The 21,617-nt window shown below is 32.9% G+C and overlaps 1 protein-coding gene across 2 annotated transcripts in view; it reads right to left on the bottom strand.

The window, feature by feature from the left end:
• Nucleotides 1-21,617, bottom strand: part of LOC134708031 (protein C-mannosyl-transferase DPY19L1-like) — a 311,728-nt gene that overhangs the window by 94,896 nt on the left and 195,215 nt on the right. For both annotated transcript variants that reach the window (XM_063568274.1, XM_063568275.1), the window contains one exon: nt 17,481-17,508. In XM_063568274.1, coding sequence (XP_063424344.1) covers nt 17,481-17,508 — 28 coding nt within the window. The remainder of the gene's footprint in view (nt 1-17,480; nt 17,509-21,617) is intronic.

Here is a 21,617-nt window from a genome sequence, read left to right as displayed (position 1 = left end):
ACCAGAAAACATAATGCCCCTCTACTATCGTAGGTGGGGTATAAAAATCCAGAGTATAATGAAACTTGTGAGGAAACTAACTTATCTTTCTGCTCAATATAATTTTGTCATTCATGCACAACATATTGCTGGTGTCGAAAACACTGTAGCAGACTCTATTTCTCGTTATCAGATGAGGAAGTTTTGTTCACTACAACCACTGGCAGATCAAGAACCAACACCTTGCCTGAAGCCATTCCAGTTAATGATGAGTTGATTCACCAAGTTGAGGAATTATGGGAAGCCAGCCTTTGTCAGAGAACAAAGCAAGCTTATATGACTGGTGTTAAATGTTTTCAAAACTTTATGGTTATGAATGGAAAAGACTGTTTTTAAATGCAATGCCATTTATAGATGAAAATTGTTTGATTTTTTTTTGTTGCCTTTTGTAAAAATTCGTTAAAACTAGCACATGCAACTGTTAAATTGTATTAAGCAGGTATAAGACACTACTTTTTAAAACAGGTTCATTCAGACCTGCTAGCAAATATGGTTCGTTTGCAGTGCATTCTAAGAGGTTCAAAAAGTCTCAGTGTAATATAAGTCCTAAGCGAATGTCTATTACTTCTACAATTTTAAAAGAGCTATGTAATTTGTTGAGGTCAGGAGTATTTTCTCCATTGATTGATTTAATGCTACAAAGCGCATTTAATTTTAGCTTTTTTTGGATTCCTCTGATGTGGAGAATTTACTTGTCGGAGTAAAGATTTTTCTAAGGACAACATTGTTTCAATTCAAGATATTTCTCTAGATGGGTCACTACAAAATTTAGTTTTACATTTACATTCTTCTAATTGTGATCCATTCAGGCAAGGTATAAATATTACTATTTTTGAAAACAATGTTTTTCATCCTGTAGCTACTTTTGAGAAAATATATCAAATTCAGAACTGATTAAGGAGCTAAGCCTCAGTCGAATTTGTTTTTTAATGACGATTATGACCATACTCCAATACTCCCTTATCAAGGGATCGATTTATTTCTTTGCTGAAAACTTTACTTTTTAGACTAGGGTATAAAGATGATAAATTTTGTGGGCATTCATTTAAAATAGGAGCAGCTACATCTGCAACTGCTGCAGGAATTGAAGACCACATTATTCAAACTCTAGGTAGATGGTCATCTGATTGTTACATACGTTATATTAGAACCAACCCTAAAACTCAAGATCAAATGTGTTTTTAAGGGAACATTTCTCTAAGTAGATTTTATACATCATTTCATATTATTTGCACATATTGTGAAGTTAAATATATGTATATGTACAGATTATATATATATTTGTATTAGTTTTTACTTGTTTTATCGTATAAGGCCGTGTTCACATTGACCTAAATTCGGTGTTGTATTAGTGAAACTCATACGTTAACTAAACACAGTTGCGTTCCCATTGATAAAACTCAATGTTTACATGTAGTTTAAATCATGTTTTATCTACACACAGTCGATAGTCAATGTAGGCCTTGTGTAGGTATTATAAATTAAGGAATGTATCTCCCTCATGCAAAGCTCTGATTCTTTTCACGAATTTGGCTATACTTTTTGGACCTTTTGGATTATAGCTTTTCATCTTTTATATAAGCTTTGGACTTCAAATATTTTGGCCACGAGCATCACTGAAGAGACATGTTTTGTCGAAATGCGCATCTGGTGCAACAAAATTGGTACCGTTGATTTTATTAAGTGTACACAAAACTAGGCATTTAGGACATTAGTTTCACCGTGTATATAATAAAGGAGCAATCTATTTTTGAGTAAAATTGATTTTTTTGATAATTATTAGTGTAGTTCTTTACAGAAATTGTTGTCTAAATTTTACAGATTTTTGTTTTGTTAAAAAAATTTAACGTAATTTATTAACCCCTGATGAAGACTCAAAGCAGCATCATTGCCGAACCCATAAGGCAGCAACCAATTGATTTTCGGGGGTTTCTATTATAGTTGAGTATAAAACATAAAGGCAAGGGGGTGAGGTTGGTAAGCTAAAGATTTTGTTTTGGAAACAAAAAATGTTTCCAGTTTTGGCCCTGAAAAAAATTTGTTTGTTTCACCCTCAGTTGCTACTATATGTATGCTAAAATTTATTTCGACTTGTCACAAAATTTGTCCTGAAAAAAAAATCAATAGTCCATGCCCCATACCCCCTCCCCAAAAAATGAAGTAAATAGTTGCTGCCTAATTCATTTGAAAAGGTCTGCCCGAATCGACTTGACGTACACAGAAATATTCGCCACTGGTCTTTACACAAACAACGATTCACGCATAAATGCATGACTAAAAAAAGTGTGAGGTAAATGATACGTTTGTCTAGTATCTCAGATCCGTTAAATAACACTTAAAAAAAAAAAAAAAAAACGTTACCCTATTCCTTTACCAAATACTCCTTGGAGAAGAAATACCATTTGAAACAAACAGAAAAGATAAAAAAATGTAGTGATCCCTAATATCTCAATCCTTTTTTTTCGGCTGAAAGCACGCTGCTGCAGCTAACGTTTTCTAATGGTAATCGAGACATCCCTAGCATATTCAAACTACTGCAAATTATAAATATGGCTTTCATAAAGTAGCAACCACTTAACTTAAAAAAGGGGGAGGGTCATTTTTTTATTCGGAGTCAGATTTTTTTTCGTGCGTACGTTTTTATTCCTTTCTTTTTCGATACTGGTGATCAATACTTTTTTTCAATATTTTACACTATAATGTATAAATGTATTGGGAAACTCTTGATTCAGAATATTTTTTTTATCATCTGTATGACCATTTTTTTTTTATTATCAAATTGGGGATCGGAATATTTCCATTCCCACCCCCGCCCCCCTTTTGAAGTCAAATGGTTGTTCCCTTACCGCTAGAAAAATTGTCTAAAAATTTTGAATTCAGTTCTACCATTTTTTTTTTATTATTATCAAATTGGGGATCGGAATATTTCCATTCCCACCCCCGCCCCCCTTTTGAAGTCAAATGGTTGTTCCCTTACCGCTAGAAAAATTGTCTAAAAATTTTGAATTCAGTTCTACGTAAAATGAACATTTAAATGACATATAGTTTACAAATGGGAACAAATCTTATGTACAGGTACCTAAACAAGGTGTATAGATGTGAACAAATGTAATGTGAAACCAGTGTACACTACACTAAACTAATTGTAAACATGTTTAACTCTACACGGCGTTTGGTGTGAACACGGTCTAAGATATATACAATTATAAGTTACTATTTTTTTTTTTTTTTTTTTTTTTTACATATCTGATGGATCTTTTCTTGGGGGCTTTCACTATTTAATTCGCTCATTTTAGCCAACATAATTTCAGGGAAATTATTTTCTCCCCAATTCATCTATACATATTTAAAATTATTAAGAACATTTGTACACCTGCTGGCATCTACCGCAGGATCTATTTTTATTCGCATTAGGTAATCTGCTGGCATCTACCGCATAATCTATTTTAATTCGTATTCACCTGCTTGGATCTACCACAGGTTCTCGAAATTAGTTTTGTCTGCTCGGATCTACCACAGGCATAAGTAATATATATATTTTTTGTATGTTTTGTCTGCTCGGATCTACCACAGGCACAAGTTATATATATTTAAGGTCTTTCCCCTACGTGAGGAAATACCTTATTGTTTTTCTAATGTTTTTTAAGGTCTTTCCTCTCCGCGAGGAAAGACCTTATTGTTTTTCTCCTGTTTTTTAAGGTCTTTCCTCTCCGCGAGGAAAGACCTTATTGTTAAGGTCTTTCCCCTACGTGAGGAAAGACCTTATTGTTTTTCTAATGTTTTTTTTTTTTCTTTTTTTTTTACTTCCAGCATTTTTTTGGCAAGCCCTCCTACCCCTTTTATTGCAGTTATCAATACCAAATTTAAACCATCGATAGACCTCATCATGAAGTTTTACCAGATGAACTTTTGTAGGATTTCATCATCCCCTTGAGAAGTTATCTGCCTTTTATTGATTTTTTTCAAAATGGCCCCCCCTTGTTGTTTTTAAAGATATCATGACTTTATTTGGACAATAGGTAGATCTAATGAAGATGTATTACCATATGAGGCTGCAAAAGATTTCATCATCCCCTATGAGAGTTATATCCCCTTGAAACAATTTCTTTCCTTTGCATTTTTCTCAAAAAGTATAAGAGATCGAATCGATTTCACAACGGCAACATGTACAGGACCAGAAGGCAATGTTAACAAACATGTACAATTATTTTGTTATTAACCCTTATAAGGAGTTATTCCCCTTGAAAAATTGAACATAATTTTTGAAAAATTGTATTTCGAGAACCAGAAGTCGTAGAGACTGGGGACCTTCACCAATAATCTTTAATTCATGTGACCTTTAATATACAATCAAGGTCAAAGGTCACTGAGTGCAGAAAAAAATTACGCTGCAATTTCAAGCTTACATATTAGTAAAACGATAAGACTTTGCTGCATACATATAGCATGTAAATTGTTCCTCTCGACGAGCTCTACATTTTATACAATAAGCCCAATAATGTCCGACCGTCTGTTCAAAAGTTACAACGGGATGATTCTTAAAAGTATAGTATTTTGTGTATATCTTTTAAAAGGTAACATATATCAACCTACTATCAACTGCAAAGATGATCAGTATTTCAAGACCTTCAATTTGAGGTCAATGTCAGGTCATGATGAAATTTCACCTTGACCTTCACAGTATACTATGACCTTGACCTTGTGATATTTGAAAGGTCAAGTGGTCCTGAGTTGAATGGTGGTAGTCCCATGTCTCCACGGCTTCCGGTTCTTAAGTTTGGTATTGCATCATATATTTGATGATTAATTGTGACCTTGGTGAACTTTGAAATTGTCCCATTTCTTTTTCTATAGTGTTGTCCTTTAACTGCAGATCATTTACCATTTAACAGATTTGAGATATCTATTGTCGTTTTAGAGATAATGCAGTTTGAAATTTTTCGAGCGGCGGCAAGTATTTCTGAAACAACAACAGCTAACCACTTAAAATGTTTAAGAAATCGAAGAGATTGACATAGTTATATGTTTAACCAAATACCAAAAACATTCCATGGAAAAAAAACACCCAAAAATAAAATTGAAATTTTCATGTTTTGCATTGACTTTGTGAGTTTCATAACTTCTATTTATATAGTTGATATTGCATCATTTTTTGCACTTTGTCAAATGGGGTCATCTGATATATCAAATTGAAGGTCTCAATAAACTCTACTTAAAAAATGAAAATTTTAAACCTCTTTTTCATCCCAGGTGGAAGGGTGGGGTCATTTAGTGCAAAAATTCAAATTTCTCAGATGGTAAGGTTGTCGCATATCAAACGAAAGAACATAAAGCGTACATTTCAAATTTCAAATTGACGTCCCCCAAAAATTGGTTGGATGGGGTCATTGAGTGCAAAAAAAATAATTTCTTTTACAATAGGGTTGTTGTATATCAAATGAAAGGTCATGATGTGTACATTTGAAATATCAAATTCCCAACCTCCAAAAATTGGTTGGATGGGGTTATTAAGTGCAAAATTTAAACTTTTTGGAACATTGCGTTGTCGCATATCAAATGAAAGCTCATCTACCATGTGTTACATATATCATACTTCCGATCTCAAAAATGTAGGCGGATGAGGTCATTAAGTGTAAAAAGGGGAAAGTTTCAGAAGGTATGCTTGTCGTATATCAAACGAAAGGTCGTACAAAGAACATAACGAAAACATCACTTTTACAGGAAAGACCTTTCAATTGTTTTACAAACAATTGAGATACTAGTTTTTCGCATGTTTTTAAGGTCTTTCCCCTACGTGAGGAAAGACCTTATTGTTTTTCTAATTAAGGTCTTTCCTCTCCGCGAGGAAAGACCTTATTGTTTTTCGCATGTTTTTTTTTTTTTTTTTTTTTTTTTTTCATCCAGCATTTGTTTGACATGGCCTCTCCTCGTTTCTATTGGAGTTATCAAACCCAAATATGGACCATCGGTAGACCTCATTATGAAGTATAACCAGATGAGGCTGTGTAGGATTTCATCATCCCCTTTAGAAGTTATCTCCCTTTTATTGATTTTTTTCAACATGGCCCCCCTCGTTGTTTTTGAAGATATCATGATCTTATTTGGACAATAGGTACATCTCATCATGATGTATTACCATATGAGGCTGCATAGAATTTTATCATCCCCTTTGAGAGTTATTTCCCCTTGAAACAATTTCTTTCCTTTGCTCATTTCTCAAAAAATGTTAGAGATAGAATCGATTTGAAAACGGCAACATGTACAGGAACAGATGGCAATGTTAATGAACATATACAATCATTTTGTTATTAACCCTTATAAGGAGTTATTCCCCTTGAAAAATTGTATACAATTTTAGAAAAAATCTTTTTCGAGAACTGGAAGTCGTAGAGACTTGGGACCTTCACCAATAATCTTTAATTCATGTGACCTTCAATATGCACCCAAAGTCAAAGGTCACAGAGTGCAAAAAAAAATTACGCTGCAATTTCAAGCTTACATATTAGGAAAACGATAAGACTTTGCTGCCTACATACAGCGTATAAAATGTTCCTCTCGACGAACTCTACATTTTATATAATAAGCCCAAAAATGTCCGACCGTCTGTTCAAAAGTTACAACGGGATGATTCTTAAAAGTACAGTATTTTGTGTATATCTTCTTAAAGGTAACAGATATCAACCTACTATAAACTGAAAAGATGATCAGTAATTCAAGACCTTCAATTTGAGGTCAATGTCAGGTCATGATGAAATTTCACCTTGACCTTCACATTATACTATGACCTTGACCTTGTGATATTTGAAAGGTCAAGTGGTCTTGAGTTGAATGGTGAAAGTCCCATGTATCTACGACTTCCGGTTCTCAAGTTTGGTATTGCATCATATATTTGATGATTAATTGTGACCTTGGTGAACATTGAAATTGTCCCAATTCTTTTTCTATAATGTTGTCCTTCAACTGTAGATCATTTATCATTTAACAGATTTGAGATATCTATTGTCGTTTTAGAGGTAATGCAGTTTGAAGTTTTTCGAGCGGAGGCATGTATTTCTAAATCATCAAGAGCTTACCACGAAAAATGTTTTAGAAATTGAAGAGGTTGACATAGTTATATGTTTGACCAAATACCAAAAACATTCCATGGAAAAAAACACCAAAAAATCAATTTGAAATTTTCATGTTTTGCATTGACTTTGTAAGTTTCATAACTTCTATTTATATAGTTGATATTGCATCATTATTTGCACTTTGTCAAATGGGGTCATCTGATATATCAAATTGAAGGTCTTTATAAACTCTACTTAAAAATGAAAATTTTAAACCCCCTTTTCATCCCAGGGGGAAGGGTGAGGTCATTTAGTGCAAACATTCAAATTTCTCAGATGGTAAGGTTGTCGCATATCAAATGAAAGAACATAAAGCGTACATTTCAAATTTCAAATTGACGTCCCCCAAAAATTGGTTGGATGGGGTCATTGAGTGCAAAAAATAAATTTTCTTTTACGATAGGGTTGTTGTATATCAAATGAAAGGTCATGATGTATACATTTGAAATATCAAATTCCCAACCTCCAAAAATTGGTTGGCTGAGGTTATTAAGTGCAAAAATCAAACTTTTTAAAACATGGCGTTGTCGCATATCAAATGAAAGCTCATCTACCCTGTGTTACATATATCATACTTCCGATCTAAAAAATGTAGGCGGATGAGGTCATTAAGTGTAAAAAGCGAAAAGTTACAGAAGGTATGCTTGTTGTATATCGAACGAAAGGTCGTACAAAGAACATTACGATTTTTTTTTTTTTTTTTTCATCCAGCATTTGTTTGACATGGCCCCCCCTCGTTTATATTGGAGTTATCAAAACCAAATATGGACCATCGGTAGACCTCATTATGAAGTATTACCAGATGAGGCTGTGTAGGATTTCATCATCCCCTTTAGAAGTTATCTCCCTTTTATTGATTTTTTTCAACATGGCCCCCCCTCGTTGTTTTTAAAGATATCATGATCTTATTTGGACAATAGGTACATCTCATCATGATGTATTACCATTTGAGGCTGCATAGAATTTCATCATCCCCTTTGAGAGTTATTTCTCCTTGAAACAATTTCTTTTCTTTGCTCATTTCTCAAAAAATGTTAGAGATAGAATCGATTTGAAAACGGCAACATGTACAGGAACAGATGGCAATGTAAATGAACATATACAATCATTTTGTTATTAACCCTTATAAGGAGTTATTCCCCTTGAAAAATTGTATACAATTTTAGAAAAAATATATTTCAAGAACTGGAAGTCGTAGAGACTTGGGACCTTCACCAATAATCTTTAAATCATGTGACCTTCAATATGCACCCAAGGTCAAAGGTCACAGAGTGCAAAAAAAAATTACGCTGCAATTTCAAGCTTACATATTAGGAAAACGATAAGACTTTGCTGCCTACATACAGAGTATAAAATGTTCCTCTCGACGAACTCTACATTTTATATAATAAGCCCAAAAATGTCCGACCGTCTGTTCAAAAGTTACAACGGGGTGATTATTAAAAGTATAGCAATTTGTGTATATCTTTTTAAAGGTAACAGATATCAACCTACTATAAACTGAAAAGATGATCAGTAATTCAAGACCTTCAATTTGAGGTCAATGTCAGGTCATGATGAAATTTCACCTTGACCTTCACATTATACTATGACCTTGACCTTGTGATATTTGAAAGGTCAAGTGGTCTTGAGTTGAATGGTGATAGTTCGATGTCTCTACGACTTCCGGTTCTCAAGTTTAGTATTGCATCATATATTTGATGATTAATTGTGACCTTGGTGAACATTGAAATTGTCCCAATTCTTTTTCTATGATGTTGTCCTTTAACTGTAGATCATTTACCATTCAACAGATTTGAGATATCTGCTGTCGTTTTAGAGATAATGCAGTTTGAAATTTTGCGAGCGGCGGCATGTATTTCTGAATCAACAACAGCTTACCACTTAAAATGTTTAAGAAATTGAAGAGGTTGGCATAGTTATATGTTTGACCAAATACCAAAAACATTCCATGGGAAAAAACACCAAGAAATCATTTTGAAATTTTCATGTTTTGCATTAACTTTGTAAGTTTCATCACTTCTATTTATATCGTTGATATTGCATCATTTTTGACACTTTGCCAAATGGGGTCAACTGATATATCAAATTGAAGGTCTCAATAAACTCTGCTTAAAAATGAAAATTTTAAACCTCTTTTTCATCCCAGGGGGAAGGGTGGGGTCATTTAGTGCAAACATTCAAATTTTTCAGATGGTAATGTTATCGCATATCAAATGAAACAACATAAAGCGTACATTTCAAATTTCAAATTCACGTCCCCCGAAAATTGGTTGGATGGGGTCATTGAGTGCAAAAAAAAAATCTTTTACAATTGGTTTGTTGTATATCAAGTAAAAGGTCATGATGTGTACATTTGAAATATCAAATTCCTGACCTCCAAAAATTAGTTGGATGGGGTTATTAAGTGCAAAAATCAAACTTTCTAGAACATGGCGTTGTCGCATATCAAATGAAAGCTCATCTATCCTGTGTTACATACATCATACTTCCGATCTCAAAAATGTAGGCTGATGAGGTCATTAAGTGTAAAAAGTGAAAAGTTTCAGAAGGTATGCTTGTCGTATATCAAACGAAAGGTCGTACAAAGTACATTTCGAAAACATCACTTTTACAGGAAAGACCTTTCAATTGTTTTACAAACAATTGAGATACTAGTTGTTTTTTTTTTTTATTTCATCCAGCATTTGTTTGACATGGCCTCCCCTCGTTTCTATTGGAGTTATCAAAACCAAATATGGACCATCGGTAGACCTCATTATGAAGTATAACCAGATGAGGCTGTGTAAGATTGCATCATCCCCTTTAGAAGTTATCTCCCTTTTATTGATTTTTTTCAACATGGCCCCCCCTCGTTGTTTTTAAAGATATCATAATCTTATTTGGACAATAGGTACATCTCATCATGATGTATTACCATATGAGGCTGCATAGAATTTCATCATCCCCTTTGAGAGTTATTTCCCCTTGAAACAATTTCTTTCCTTTGCTCATTTCTCAAAAAATGTTAGAGATAGAATCGATTTGAAAACGGCAACATGTACAGGAACAGATGGCAATGTTAATGAACATATACAATCATTTTGTTATTAACCCTTATAAGGAGTTATTCCCATTGAAAAATTGTATACAATTTTAGAAAAAATCTATTTCAAGAACTGGAAGTCGTAGAGACTTGGGACCTTCACCAATAATCTTTAATTCATGTGACCTTCAATATGCACCCAAGGTCAAAGGTCACAGAGTGCAAAAAAAAATTACGCTGCAATTTCAAGCTTGCATATTAAGAAAACGATAAGAGTATGCTGCATACTTACAGCGTATAAAATGTTCCTCTCGACGAGCTCTACATTTTATACACTGAGCTCAATAGATTCCGACTGTCTGTTCAAAAGTTACAATGGGATGATTCTTAAAAGTAAAGTATTGTGTGTATATCTTTTTAAAGGTAACAGATATCAACCAACTATAAACTGCATAGATGATCAGTAGTTCAAGACCTTCAATTTGAGGTCAAGGTCAGGTCATGATGAAATTTCACCTTGACCTTCACATTATACTATGACCTTGACCTTGTAACATTTGAAAGGTCAATTAGTCCTGAGTTGAATGGTGATGGTCCCATGTCTCTACGACTTCCGGTTCTCAAGTTTTGTATTGCATTATATATTTGATGATTAATTGTGACCTTGGTGAACTTTGAAATTGTCCACATTCTTTTTCTATAATGTTGCCCTTCAACTGGATCATTTATCATTTAACAGATTTGAGATATCTATTGTCGTTTTAGAGATAATGCAGTTTCAAGTTTTGCGAGCGGAGGCATGTATTTCTGAATCATCAAGAGCTTACCACTTAAAATGTTTTAGAAATTGAAGAGGTTAACATAGTTATATGTTTGACCAAATACCAAAAACATTCCATGGAAAAAAACACCAAAAAAATCAATTTGAAATTTTCATGTTTTGCATTGACTTTGTAAGTTTCATAACTTCTATTTATATAGTTGATATTGCATCATTATTTGCACTTTGTCAAATGGGGTCATCTGATATATCAAATTGAAGGTCTTAATAAACTCTACTTAAAAATGAAAATTTTAAACCCCCTTTTCATCCAAGGGGGAAGGGTGGGGTCATTTAGTGCAAACATTCAAATTTCTCAGATGGTAAGGTTGTCGCATATCAAATGAAAGAACATAAAGCGTACATTTCAAATTTCAAATTGACGTCCCCCAAAAATGGGTTGGATGGGGTCATTGAGTGCAAAAATTTTTTTTTTTTTACTATAGGGTTGTTGTATATCAAATGAAAGGTCATGATGTGTACATTTGAAATATCAAATTCCCAACCTCCAAAAATTGGTTGGATGGGGATATAAAGTGCAAAAATCAAACTTTTTAGAACATGGCGTTGTCGCATATCAAATGAAAGCTCATCTACCCTCTGTTACATATATCATACTTCCGATCTCAAATATGTAGGCGGATGAGGTCATTAAGTGTAAAAAGCGAAAAGTTTCAGAAGGTATGCTTGTCATATATATCAATCGAAAGGTCGTACAAAGTACATTACGAAAACATCACTTTTACAGGAAAGACCTTTCAATTGTTTTACAAACAATTGAGATACTAGGTTTTTTTAAGGTCTTTCCTCTCCGTGAGGAAAGACCTTATTGTTTTTCGCATGTTTTTTTTTTTTTTTTTTTTTTTTTTTTTTTTTCATCCAGCATTTGTTTGACATGGCCTCCCCTCGTTTCTATTGGAGTTATCAAAACCAAATATGGACCATCGGTAGACCTCATTATGAAGTATTACCAGATGAGGCTGTGTAGGATTTCATCATCCCCTTTAGAAGTTATCTCCCTTTTATTGATTTTTTTCAACATGACCCCCCCTCGTTGTTTTTAAAGATATCATGATCTTATTTTTACAATAGGTACATCTCATCATGATGTATTACCATATGAGGCTGCATAGAATTTCATCATCCCCTTTGAGAGTTATTTCCCCTTGAAACAATTTCTTTCCTTTGCTCATTTCTCAAAAAATGTTAGAGATAGAATCGATTTGAAAACGGCAACATGTACAGGAACAGATGGCAATGTTAATGAACATATACAATTATTTTGTTATTAACCCTTATAAGGAGTTATTCCCCTTGAAAAATTGTATACAATTTTAGAAAAAATCTATTGCAAGAACTGGAAGTCGTAGAGACTTGGGACCTTCACCAATAATCTTTAATTCATGTGACCTTCAATATGCACCCAAGGTCAAAGGTCACAGAGTGCAAAAAAAAATTACGCTGCAATTTCAAGCTTACATATTAGGAAAACGATAAGACTTTGCTGCCTACATACAGCGTATAAAATGTTCCTCTCGACGAACTCTACAATTTATGTAATAAGCCCAAAAATGTCCGACCGTCTGTTCAAAAGTTACAACGGGATGATTATTAAAAGTATAGTATTTTGTGTATATCTTTTTAAAGGTAACAGATATCAACCTACTATAAACTTAAAAGATGATCAGTAGTTCAAGACCTTCAATTTGAGGTCAATGTCAGGTCATGATGAAATTTCACCTTGACCTTCACATTATACTATGACCTTGACCTTGTGATATTTAAAAGGTCAAGTGGTCCTGAGTTGAATGGTGATAGTCCCATGTCTTTACGACTTCCGGTTCTCAAGTTTTGTATTGCATCATATATTTGATGATTAATTGTGACCTTAGTGAACTTTAAAATTGTCTTAATTCTTTTTCTATAATGTTGTCATTTAACTGTAGATCATTTATCATTTAACAGATTTGAGATATCTATTGTCGTTTTAGAGATAATGCAGTTTTAAGTTTTGCGAGCGGAGGCATGTATTTCTGAATCATCAAGAGCTTACCACTTAAAATGTTTAAGAAATTGAAGAGGTTGACATAGTTATATGTTTGACAAAATACCAAAAACATTCCATTTAAAAAAACACTAAAAAATTCAATTTGAAATTTTCATGTTTTGCATTGACTTTGTAAGTTTCATAATTTCTATTTATATAGTTGATATTGCATCATTATTTGCACTTTGTCAAATGGGGTCATCTGATATATCAAATTGAAGGTCTTAATAAACTCTACTTAAAAATGAAAATTTGAAACCCCCTTTTCATCCAAGGGAGACGGGTGGGGTCATTTAGTGCAAACATTCAAATTTCTCAGATGGTAAGGTTGTCGCATATCAAATGAAAGAACATAAAGCGAACATTTCAAATTTCAAATTGACGTCTCCCAAAAATGAGTTGGATGGGGTCATTGAGTGCAAAAAATAAATGTTCTTTTAAGGTAGGGTTGTTGTATATCAAATGAAAGGTCATTATGTGTACATTTCAAATAGCAAATTCCTGACCTTCAAAAATTAGTAAGATAGGGTTATTGAGTGCAAAAATCAAACTTTCTAGAATATGGCGTTGTCGCATATTAAATGAAAGCTCATCTACTCTATGTTACATATATAATAATTCCGATATCAAAAATGTAGGCAGATGAGGTCATTAAGTGATAAAAGTAAAAAGTTTCAGAAGGTATGCTTGTCGTATATCAAACGAAAGGTCGTACAAAGTACATTATGAAAGCATCACTTTTACAGGAAAGACCTTTCAATTGTTTTACAAACAATTGAGATACTAGTTTTCTTTTTTTTTTAACTTCCAGCATTTGTTTGGCACGCCCTCCTACCGCTTCTATTGGAGTTATCAATACCAAATTTAAACCATCGATAGACTTCATCATGAACTGTTACCTAATGAACTTTTGTAGGATTTCATCACCCCCTAAAGAAGTTATCTCCTTTTTATTGATTTTTTTCCACATGCCCCCCCTCGTTGTTTTAAAGGATATCATGACTATATTTGGACAAAAGGTACATCTCATCATTATGTATTATCATATGAGGCTGAATAGGATTTCATAGTCCCCTATGAGAGTTATATCCCCTTGAGGCAATTTCTTTCCTTTGCATTTTTCTCAAAAAGTATTAGAGATAGAATCGATTTGAAAACGGCAACATGTACAGGAACAGATGGCAATGTTAATGAACATATACCATCATTTTGTTATTAACCCTTATAAGGAGTTATTCCCATTGAAATTTGTACACAATTTAAGAAAAATTGTATTTCGAGAACCGGAAGTCGTAGAGACTTGGGACCTTCACCAATAATCTTAAATGCATGTGACCTTCAATACGCACTCAAGGTCAAAGGTCACAGAGTGCAAAATAAAATTACGCTGCAATTTCAAGCTTACATATTAGGAAAACGATAAGACTTTGCTGCATACATACAGCGTATAAAATGTTCCTCTTGACGAGCTCTACATGTTATATGATAAGTCCAAAAATGTCCGACTGTCTGTTCAAAAGTTACAACGGGATGATTCTTAAAAGTTAAAGTTTTCTGTTAATATATTTTTAAAGGTAACATATATCAACCTACTATAAACTGCAAAGATGATCAGTAATTCAAGACCTTCAATTTGAGGTCAATGTCAGGTCATGATGAAATTTCACCTTGACCTTCACAGTATACTATGACCTTGACCTTGTGATATTTGAAAGGTCAAGTGGTCCTGCGTTGAATGGTGGTAGTCCCATGTCTCCACGACTTCCGGTTCTCAAGTTTGGTATTGCATCATATATTTGATGATTAATTGTGACCTTGGTGAACTTTGAAATTGTCCCAATTATTTTTCTTTAATGTTGTCCTTTGACTGTAGATCATTTATCATTTGATAAACAGATTTGAGATATCTATTGTCGTTTTAGAGATAATGCAGTTTGAAATTTTGCGAGCGGCGGCATGTATTTCTGGATCAACAAGAGCTAACCTCTTAAAATGTTTTAGAAATTGAAGAGGTTAACATAGTTATATGTTTGACCAAATACCAAAAACATTCCATGGAAAAAAACGCCAAAAATTCAATTTGAAATTTTCAAGTTTTGCATTGACTTTGTAAGTTTCATAACTTCTATTTATAGAGTTGATATTGCATCATTTTTTGCACTTTGTCAAATGGGGTCATCTGATATATCAAATTGAAGGTCTTAATGAACTCTACTCAAAAATGAAAATTTTAAACCCCCTTTTCATCCCAGTGTGCAAGGTGGGGTCATTTAGTGCAAACATTCAAATTTCTCAGATGGTAAGGTTGTCGCATATAAAATGAAAGAACATAAAGCATACATTTCAAATTTCAAATTGACATCTCTCAAATATGGGTTTGATGGGGTTATTGAGTGCAAAAAATAAATTTTCTTTTAAGATAGGGTTGTTGTATATCAAATGAAAGGTCATGATGTGTACATTTGAAAAATCATATTCCTAACCTCCAAAAACTAGTTGGAAAGGGTTATTAAGTGCAAACATCAAACTTTCTAGAACATAGCATTGTCGCATATCAAATGAAAGCTCATCTACTCTATGTTACATTTATCATACATCCGATCTAAAAAAAAATGTAGGCGAATGAGGTCATTAAGTGTTAAAAGCGAAAAGTTTCAGAAGTTATGCTTGTCGTATATCAAACGAAAGGTCGTACAAAGTACATTACGAAAACATCACTTTTACAGGAAAGACCTTTCAATTGTTTTACAAACAATTGAGATACTAGTTTGTGTATGTTATTCTTCAAAAACTGTAATGAGTAGCCCCTAGAAAGCGAAATGTTACATCAAGGTATTAATATGTAAATATTTTACTATTTAGTATGTTTTTTTTATGTTTTATGAAAATGTTTAAGCTCTTAGTGAGATTTAGATTTTGTTCTAATAAAAAGTTTAGTTTTATATCTTATCTTAGTTAAATACAGTTAGTAATTGTAGTTTGGGTATATGTTGGTTTGTCAAGATTATTCAGGAACACAAGCGACGGTATACACACTATCATACATACTGGTGTCCTTATTAGTTGTCAGAATGAATCTTTTTGATGTTATATTTTGGTTGTTTTATTCAAGGATCAATCTATTAGATATAAAAATATTTGGTATCAAACATACAAACCCTTACAGAATTCTGTTTTAAGTGGGATATTTTTCATATCTGGAGAATGATGTAAAAACTTAAAATTTAAGTCCAAGAAAATGTAATTTTAAAACTGTTGCACTCCTGAAAGAAAAGGTTCTAAAAGAAAAATTCCTTGTCTATCAGACTTCTCTTTGAGTGCAATCTTATATCTAGTATAGTATCTTTTGAAAAATAAAACAGAACCATATATTGGCTTTTGTATTTTTTCAGTCTGAGTCTTTAAACTTCAAAGTTGCACTTCTGACACTCATAGCATTATCTACTTGACTTTCACTCATTATTTATATCAATAATCAAGTAACTGAACTATGTTTTACAGTATTAACTTTTGTTTATGTTAAGGTGTGAGTCATTTGAGCTAAAATCATTCTATTCCTCAGTTATACTAATTTTTGTGTTGCACTCTGACATGGCACAACTTTTTTTTCAAAACACATCTGTATCAAAATGGTTCAATGGAAAAGCTTCATTTTGAGCTAAAATCATCACTAAGATATAACAGTTTTAAAACAAATAAGAATTTAAGGCATATCACTCCATAAAACAATTTGCTGTGTCTTAAAAAAAAGTATTGCACTCCTGACAATTTTGGCATCTTTTTTTACATAATTTTTTTAATACTTGAGATTTTCCGACGATGTTTTGCAGGAATATTTTACACATCAAGCGACATCATTTGGAATCAATTTATCCAATCAAACGATCAGCATGGTTCATAAATATTGCTATATATGCAAGGAATCATTTATTTTGACTTTGCCTATCTCTAGAATGGTAAAGGTGGTGCCACCAAAATTCAAACTTGATCTGTGTTTTGTGGTAAACATGACTTTTGTATATGTTTCATTGCATTTAGTTGAGGCAAACTAAAGTCAGACGGAAACTAAAAAAACCCAACATTTTTTCATCGTAAAGGTCATTGATCAGTATTTTTTGATAATAAGCATTGTTTATTAGTTTCATAGCATTTGATTGAGGCAAATTAAAGTAAAAGAAAGTTTTTAAAAGGGGAAAACTCTAGAACAGTTAAAGTGACGCCACAAAAATTCAAACTTAATCTGTATTAAGTTTATAACATTTGGTTGAAGCAAACTAATGTTAGAGAACAGAAACCAACATTGGGACGTACATTACAGACGGACAATGGTTATATCCCCCCATCTACAGCAAGGGCATAAAAAGATAACCCTGCATGGATTATTCAGTTACAATATATTTAGGGATTTTTTCCCAAAAAAAAATACTTCTTAGGCCTTACCTCAGCATTAGGCTTCAGTCTCATATTTCTGTAATGAAAACATATAATAAAAACTATAACATTGCACAATTATGTAGAAAAAAATAGAATTAAATGACACAAATTAATTCATTGTTGATTTTTCTGTTTTAAGTTTCTCTCTCAATCTTCTTTAGTTTTTCCCAAATCACACAAGAGGGTAAAATAAAATAAACATCTAAGGGCAATCACTCCTATACAGTCTACTCACTACTTTGGCGATACTTGTTGCTGATCATTTTGTGATTTAAGCTATTTTGGTCCGGGATATAGTACATAGTGTGAACAGTGTTTTCCTTGCTATTTTTTTATGCCCATTCCAAATTTATTTCTTCTTATTGGAATTCTAAAATGAAGTAGTGATTAAAAATCTTTAAAAAGCAAAAAAAATAGCATTTAGAAGCTGTAAAAAGATTTCAAGACCCCCTCAACATAAAACTGTCCATATTTTGAGTTCGAGCCGATGAGGTTTTCTATAATTTTGATATAATTTTTCCCAAAAGTAGTACAACACACTTCAAATATTAATGAGAAAGCGCAGATGGGATTTTTTTAATTCTCATTTATTGTCTAAGAGACATGAACTACAAAATAACTGTGTTCTTGGACCTGTCTATCTTTCATATTTTGAAAATAGTAGGCAAAATGTCATTCAAGAGTTAGAATTTAGAGTCGACTTACAATTTCAACCCTTATTATAGATCTCGTCATTTTTGCTATTTTATAGGGGCATTAGCTACAAGATATGGAATATGATTTTATTTTGTTCATCTATTAACACAAGTGCAATGGAATATTAATTTGCTTAAAGCAGCTTATTTGGTTAAATTTGTCAAAATAATCAAAGAAACATTACTGACGAATTATTCACTAGGATCAGTTTTCAGGTGCCCTTCAATTTAACTCATTAGTTAGATATTGATTATGCATGAATTAGTCGTGTTGGGCCATTTTAAAGAAAAGAATGTCACCATTGAAAAAGAAAAAAAGGTAAACAATTTTTCAGATTATTTGTAAAAAAATGTACACAGCCATATGATCCGATGGGTCAATCTATTGTAGAATTGTCACTATATATATATAGCCCAGGTGGTCGTGTGGTCTAGCGGGACGGCTGCAGTGCAGGCGATTTGGTGTCACGATATCACAGTAGCATGGGTTCGAATCCCGGCGAGGGAAGAACAAAAAATTTGCGAAAGCAAATTTACAGATATAACATTGTTGGGTTGGTGTTTAAACGAGTTGTATATAGTTGTATATATAAATAAAACGTCCGAATAGTATTTATATACACACAATAACAGCCCACCATGGCATCTGAAACATATGAAAGTTTGATTTCATTACATCAGGGGATTTGTGATATCTAATATTAGCCTGTACGAATTCTGCATGGCAACGGGCTAACATATCAGAAGCAAACAAACTTTGTAGTCGGGTTCTTTGCACCTTTAACCAAGCCGTCATAATGTCAAAAACTGTGAATAGATTAGTTCCAAATTTTATATGGTTAAATGCTACTTGTCTAGTGTCAAAAAATAGATGGGGGTTGTTGAAGTTAATCCTTCCTGAAATAAACTCTGCAGTGCATACAGCTACTGCTCTGTTGTTACTTCATTTATTTCTAATCAATCCTCTTTTGTAGTTCCTCAAACACTTTCTTGCCCACCGCTCTGCATTACCTTTACTGTCTTGCATGTTAATATTTGTCATGCACCGACCAGCATGATCGCCTACATCCGTACTACAGACCTCCTTAAATTCAAACTGACCATTTCTCCGTGCCTTCATCGTGTATCGTGCGTGTATTAATCGTGCGTTCATCATTCATCATTCTTTGTGTTTTCCGTGCATGCATCGTTCATTCATTCTTAACCGTGTGTCGTGCGTTCATCAATCATTCAATCATTCATTCTTAATCGTGTAATGTTCGTTCAGCAATCTTTCATGCTTAAACATGTAACTTGCGTTCGTCAATCTCTAATTGTGTAACGTTCATTATTTATGTTTTTTTTAAATAATGCTCATCAAATTTAAGCTTATATTTTATCTGTTATAGTGTATATATATATTTATCTGTTATAGTGTGTATATATATATATAAGTCGAGGGAAGAACAAAAAATTAGTGAAAGCAAATTTACAGATCTAAATTTGTTGGGTTGAAGTTTAGACGAGTTGTATATATACATATATATATACATATATATACTTGCGAAAGCAAATTTACAGATCTAACATTGTTGGGTTGATGTTTAGACGAGTTGTATATACATTATGTACACAGCCATGTATCACCATCATTGATGGCGATCCGATGGATACATCTGTTGTAGGGTTGTCACTGACTCAGACGTAATTATATATATATACATATATATATACGAGTCTAAATTGAAAACTACGTCAGGATCCTACTTCGTCAAAATTATCTCCCCATTACGCCAGTTCATTTTCACAATCGTAAAAATGGAAGCCATTGTAGCGATGACGCGCTACCAATTTTGCTCTTGGAAACCGATAAATTTATCCACATTGCACCAATACGATCCTTATATGTCAGTTATATTTTAAAAGACAAATGTATCAACTAGCTAATGAGCATCAGTTAATGATCTTGTCTGCATTGATTCAACTTAAAACTATTGTCTGATCGGTTGTTAGGTGGAATTTTCGAAAAATCATAAACATTTAAAAAAAATCTAATTAAACTAGATTTTTTTAGTGGTTGAAGACTATAAACCCTAGTTATCACACAAAAAATGAGAATTTTTCGAAGATATGCATTTTCATCATCCAACTTGTAAGACTGTCGTCAAGTACTTTCAGTAAAAAAATAGCTATTCGAACACACCTTCCCTGTTTGTGTGACTCATTAGATAGGTATTTCACTTGACCCATATATTTCATCTTTTAGTACTGTTATTTTTTTGTGTTATAAAGTCAACCTGTAGCATTAATTTATAAAAATGATAGAATCTGAAGCGAGACGATCTATGAAATATTCTTACTTTGAACTATATCATGACAAAATACCCAACTCAAACACGCCCTAACATAAAAAGGTGCACTCGATTTTCTCTTTTCGATACAATTATTACCTATTTTTTGGAATTTTTTATTCAGTCACATAATGGAAGGGCAGACACGAAAATTACTAAACTAATAGATTGATATCTTTTCCGTCCGTGGTAATTTTTTCAAAAAAATCGGAGGTTATGCATTTTTGTCATCCAACTTGAAAGATACCCATGTCGTCGACTTGATAACTAATTGTTCTGCTTAACTATGTACTAGATAAATTGAAAACTTATGCAAATGGGGTTTTTGAAATAAAACACCTCGTAATTGAGAAGAAAATTGCAGTTTTGTTTGTTTCTATTAACTTTTTAAAAATTTGTCACTATAGTAAACAATACAGTAAACATTTATCGCCTTCTCTAATAGAGAGCTTCGATTCTTTTGTTCTATTTCAACCTGGTTTCCGACTGCTATGATTACGTTGGATAAAAACCGCAATTTTTATACGTGTGCATGTAAAACAAATTTCGTTGTAGAAGGGTCTAAAAACAGACCAAACAAGTGAAAAAGTATATTTAAACAAAACGCATTTGACTAACAGGTCGAACAACTGATGTTCTTTAACCCTGCTGACTGCCATTGGCGATTGCCATATAAAATTGATCACAAGACGTAACAAAATGGATCTCAATATAAATTTAACAGGTCAGGACCACTACCTTATATGGAAATGCATAAATTAACATACTTATGTTCTCGCAAATGTTATTGTTTATTTACATGTGACGCAATTTATTTTTACCTAGGGTTTTGACCAATCCACTAAATGAGTCACAATGCATGATGGACTACTACGTGTTTACAATCAACCAAGAACACGTGTTATTTACTGAAATACAACACAATTTTTCGTGCAATGCGGGATTTACAATTTCGCTTAGTTTTTCATTTTGGCTATCCTCATTTATAGTTCGTGAAATAAAGTATTACTTCCATGCTCAGATTAACGAAGAGTTGTTTCTATGCGAAGAAAAAAGGGTTTGAACTACCCGATATATAGCCATTAACATGTTTGATGATCGTACAGAGATTTCATGTA

This window comes from Mytilus trossulus, chromosome 2 (assembly GCF_036588685.1).
Source record: "Mytilus trossulus isolate FHL-02 chromosome 2, PNRI_Mtr1.1.1.hap1, whole genome shotgun sequence".
NCBI classification, from domain to species: domain Eukaryota; kingdom Metazoa; phylum Mollusca; class Bivalvia; order Mytilida; family Mytilidae; genus Mytilus; species Mytilus trossulus.
This window is presented reverse-complemented; position numbering and strand designations above follow the sequence as displayed.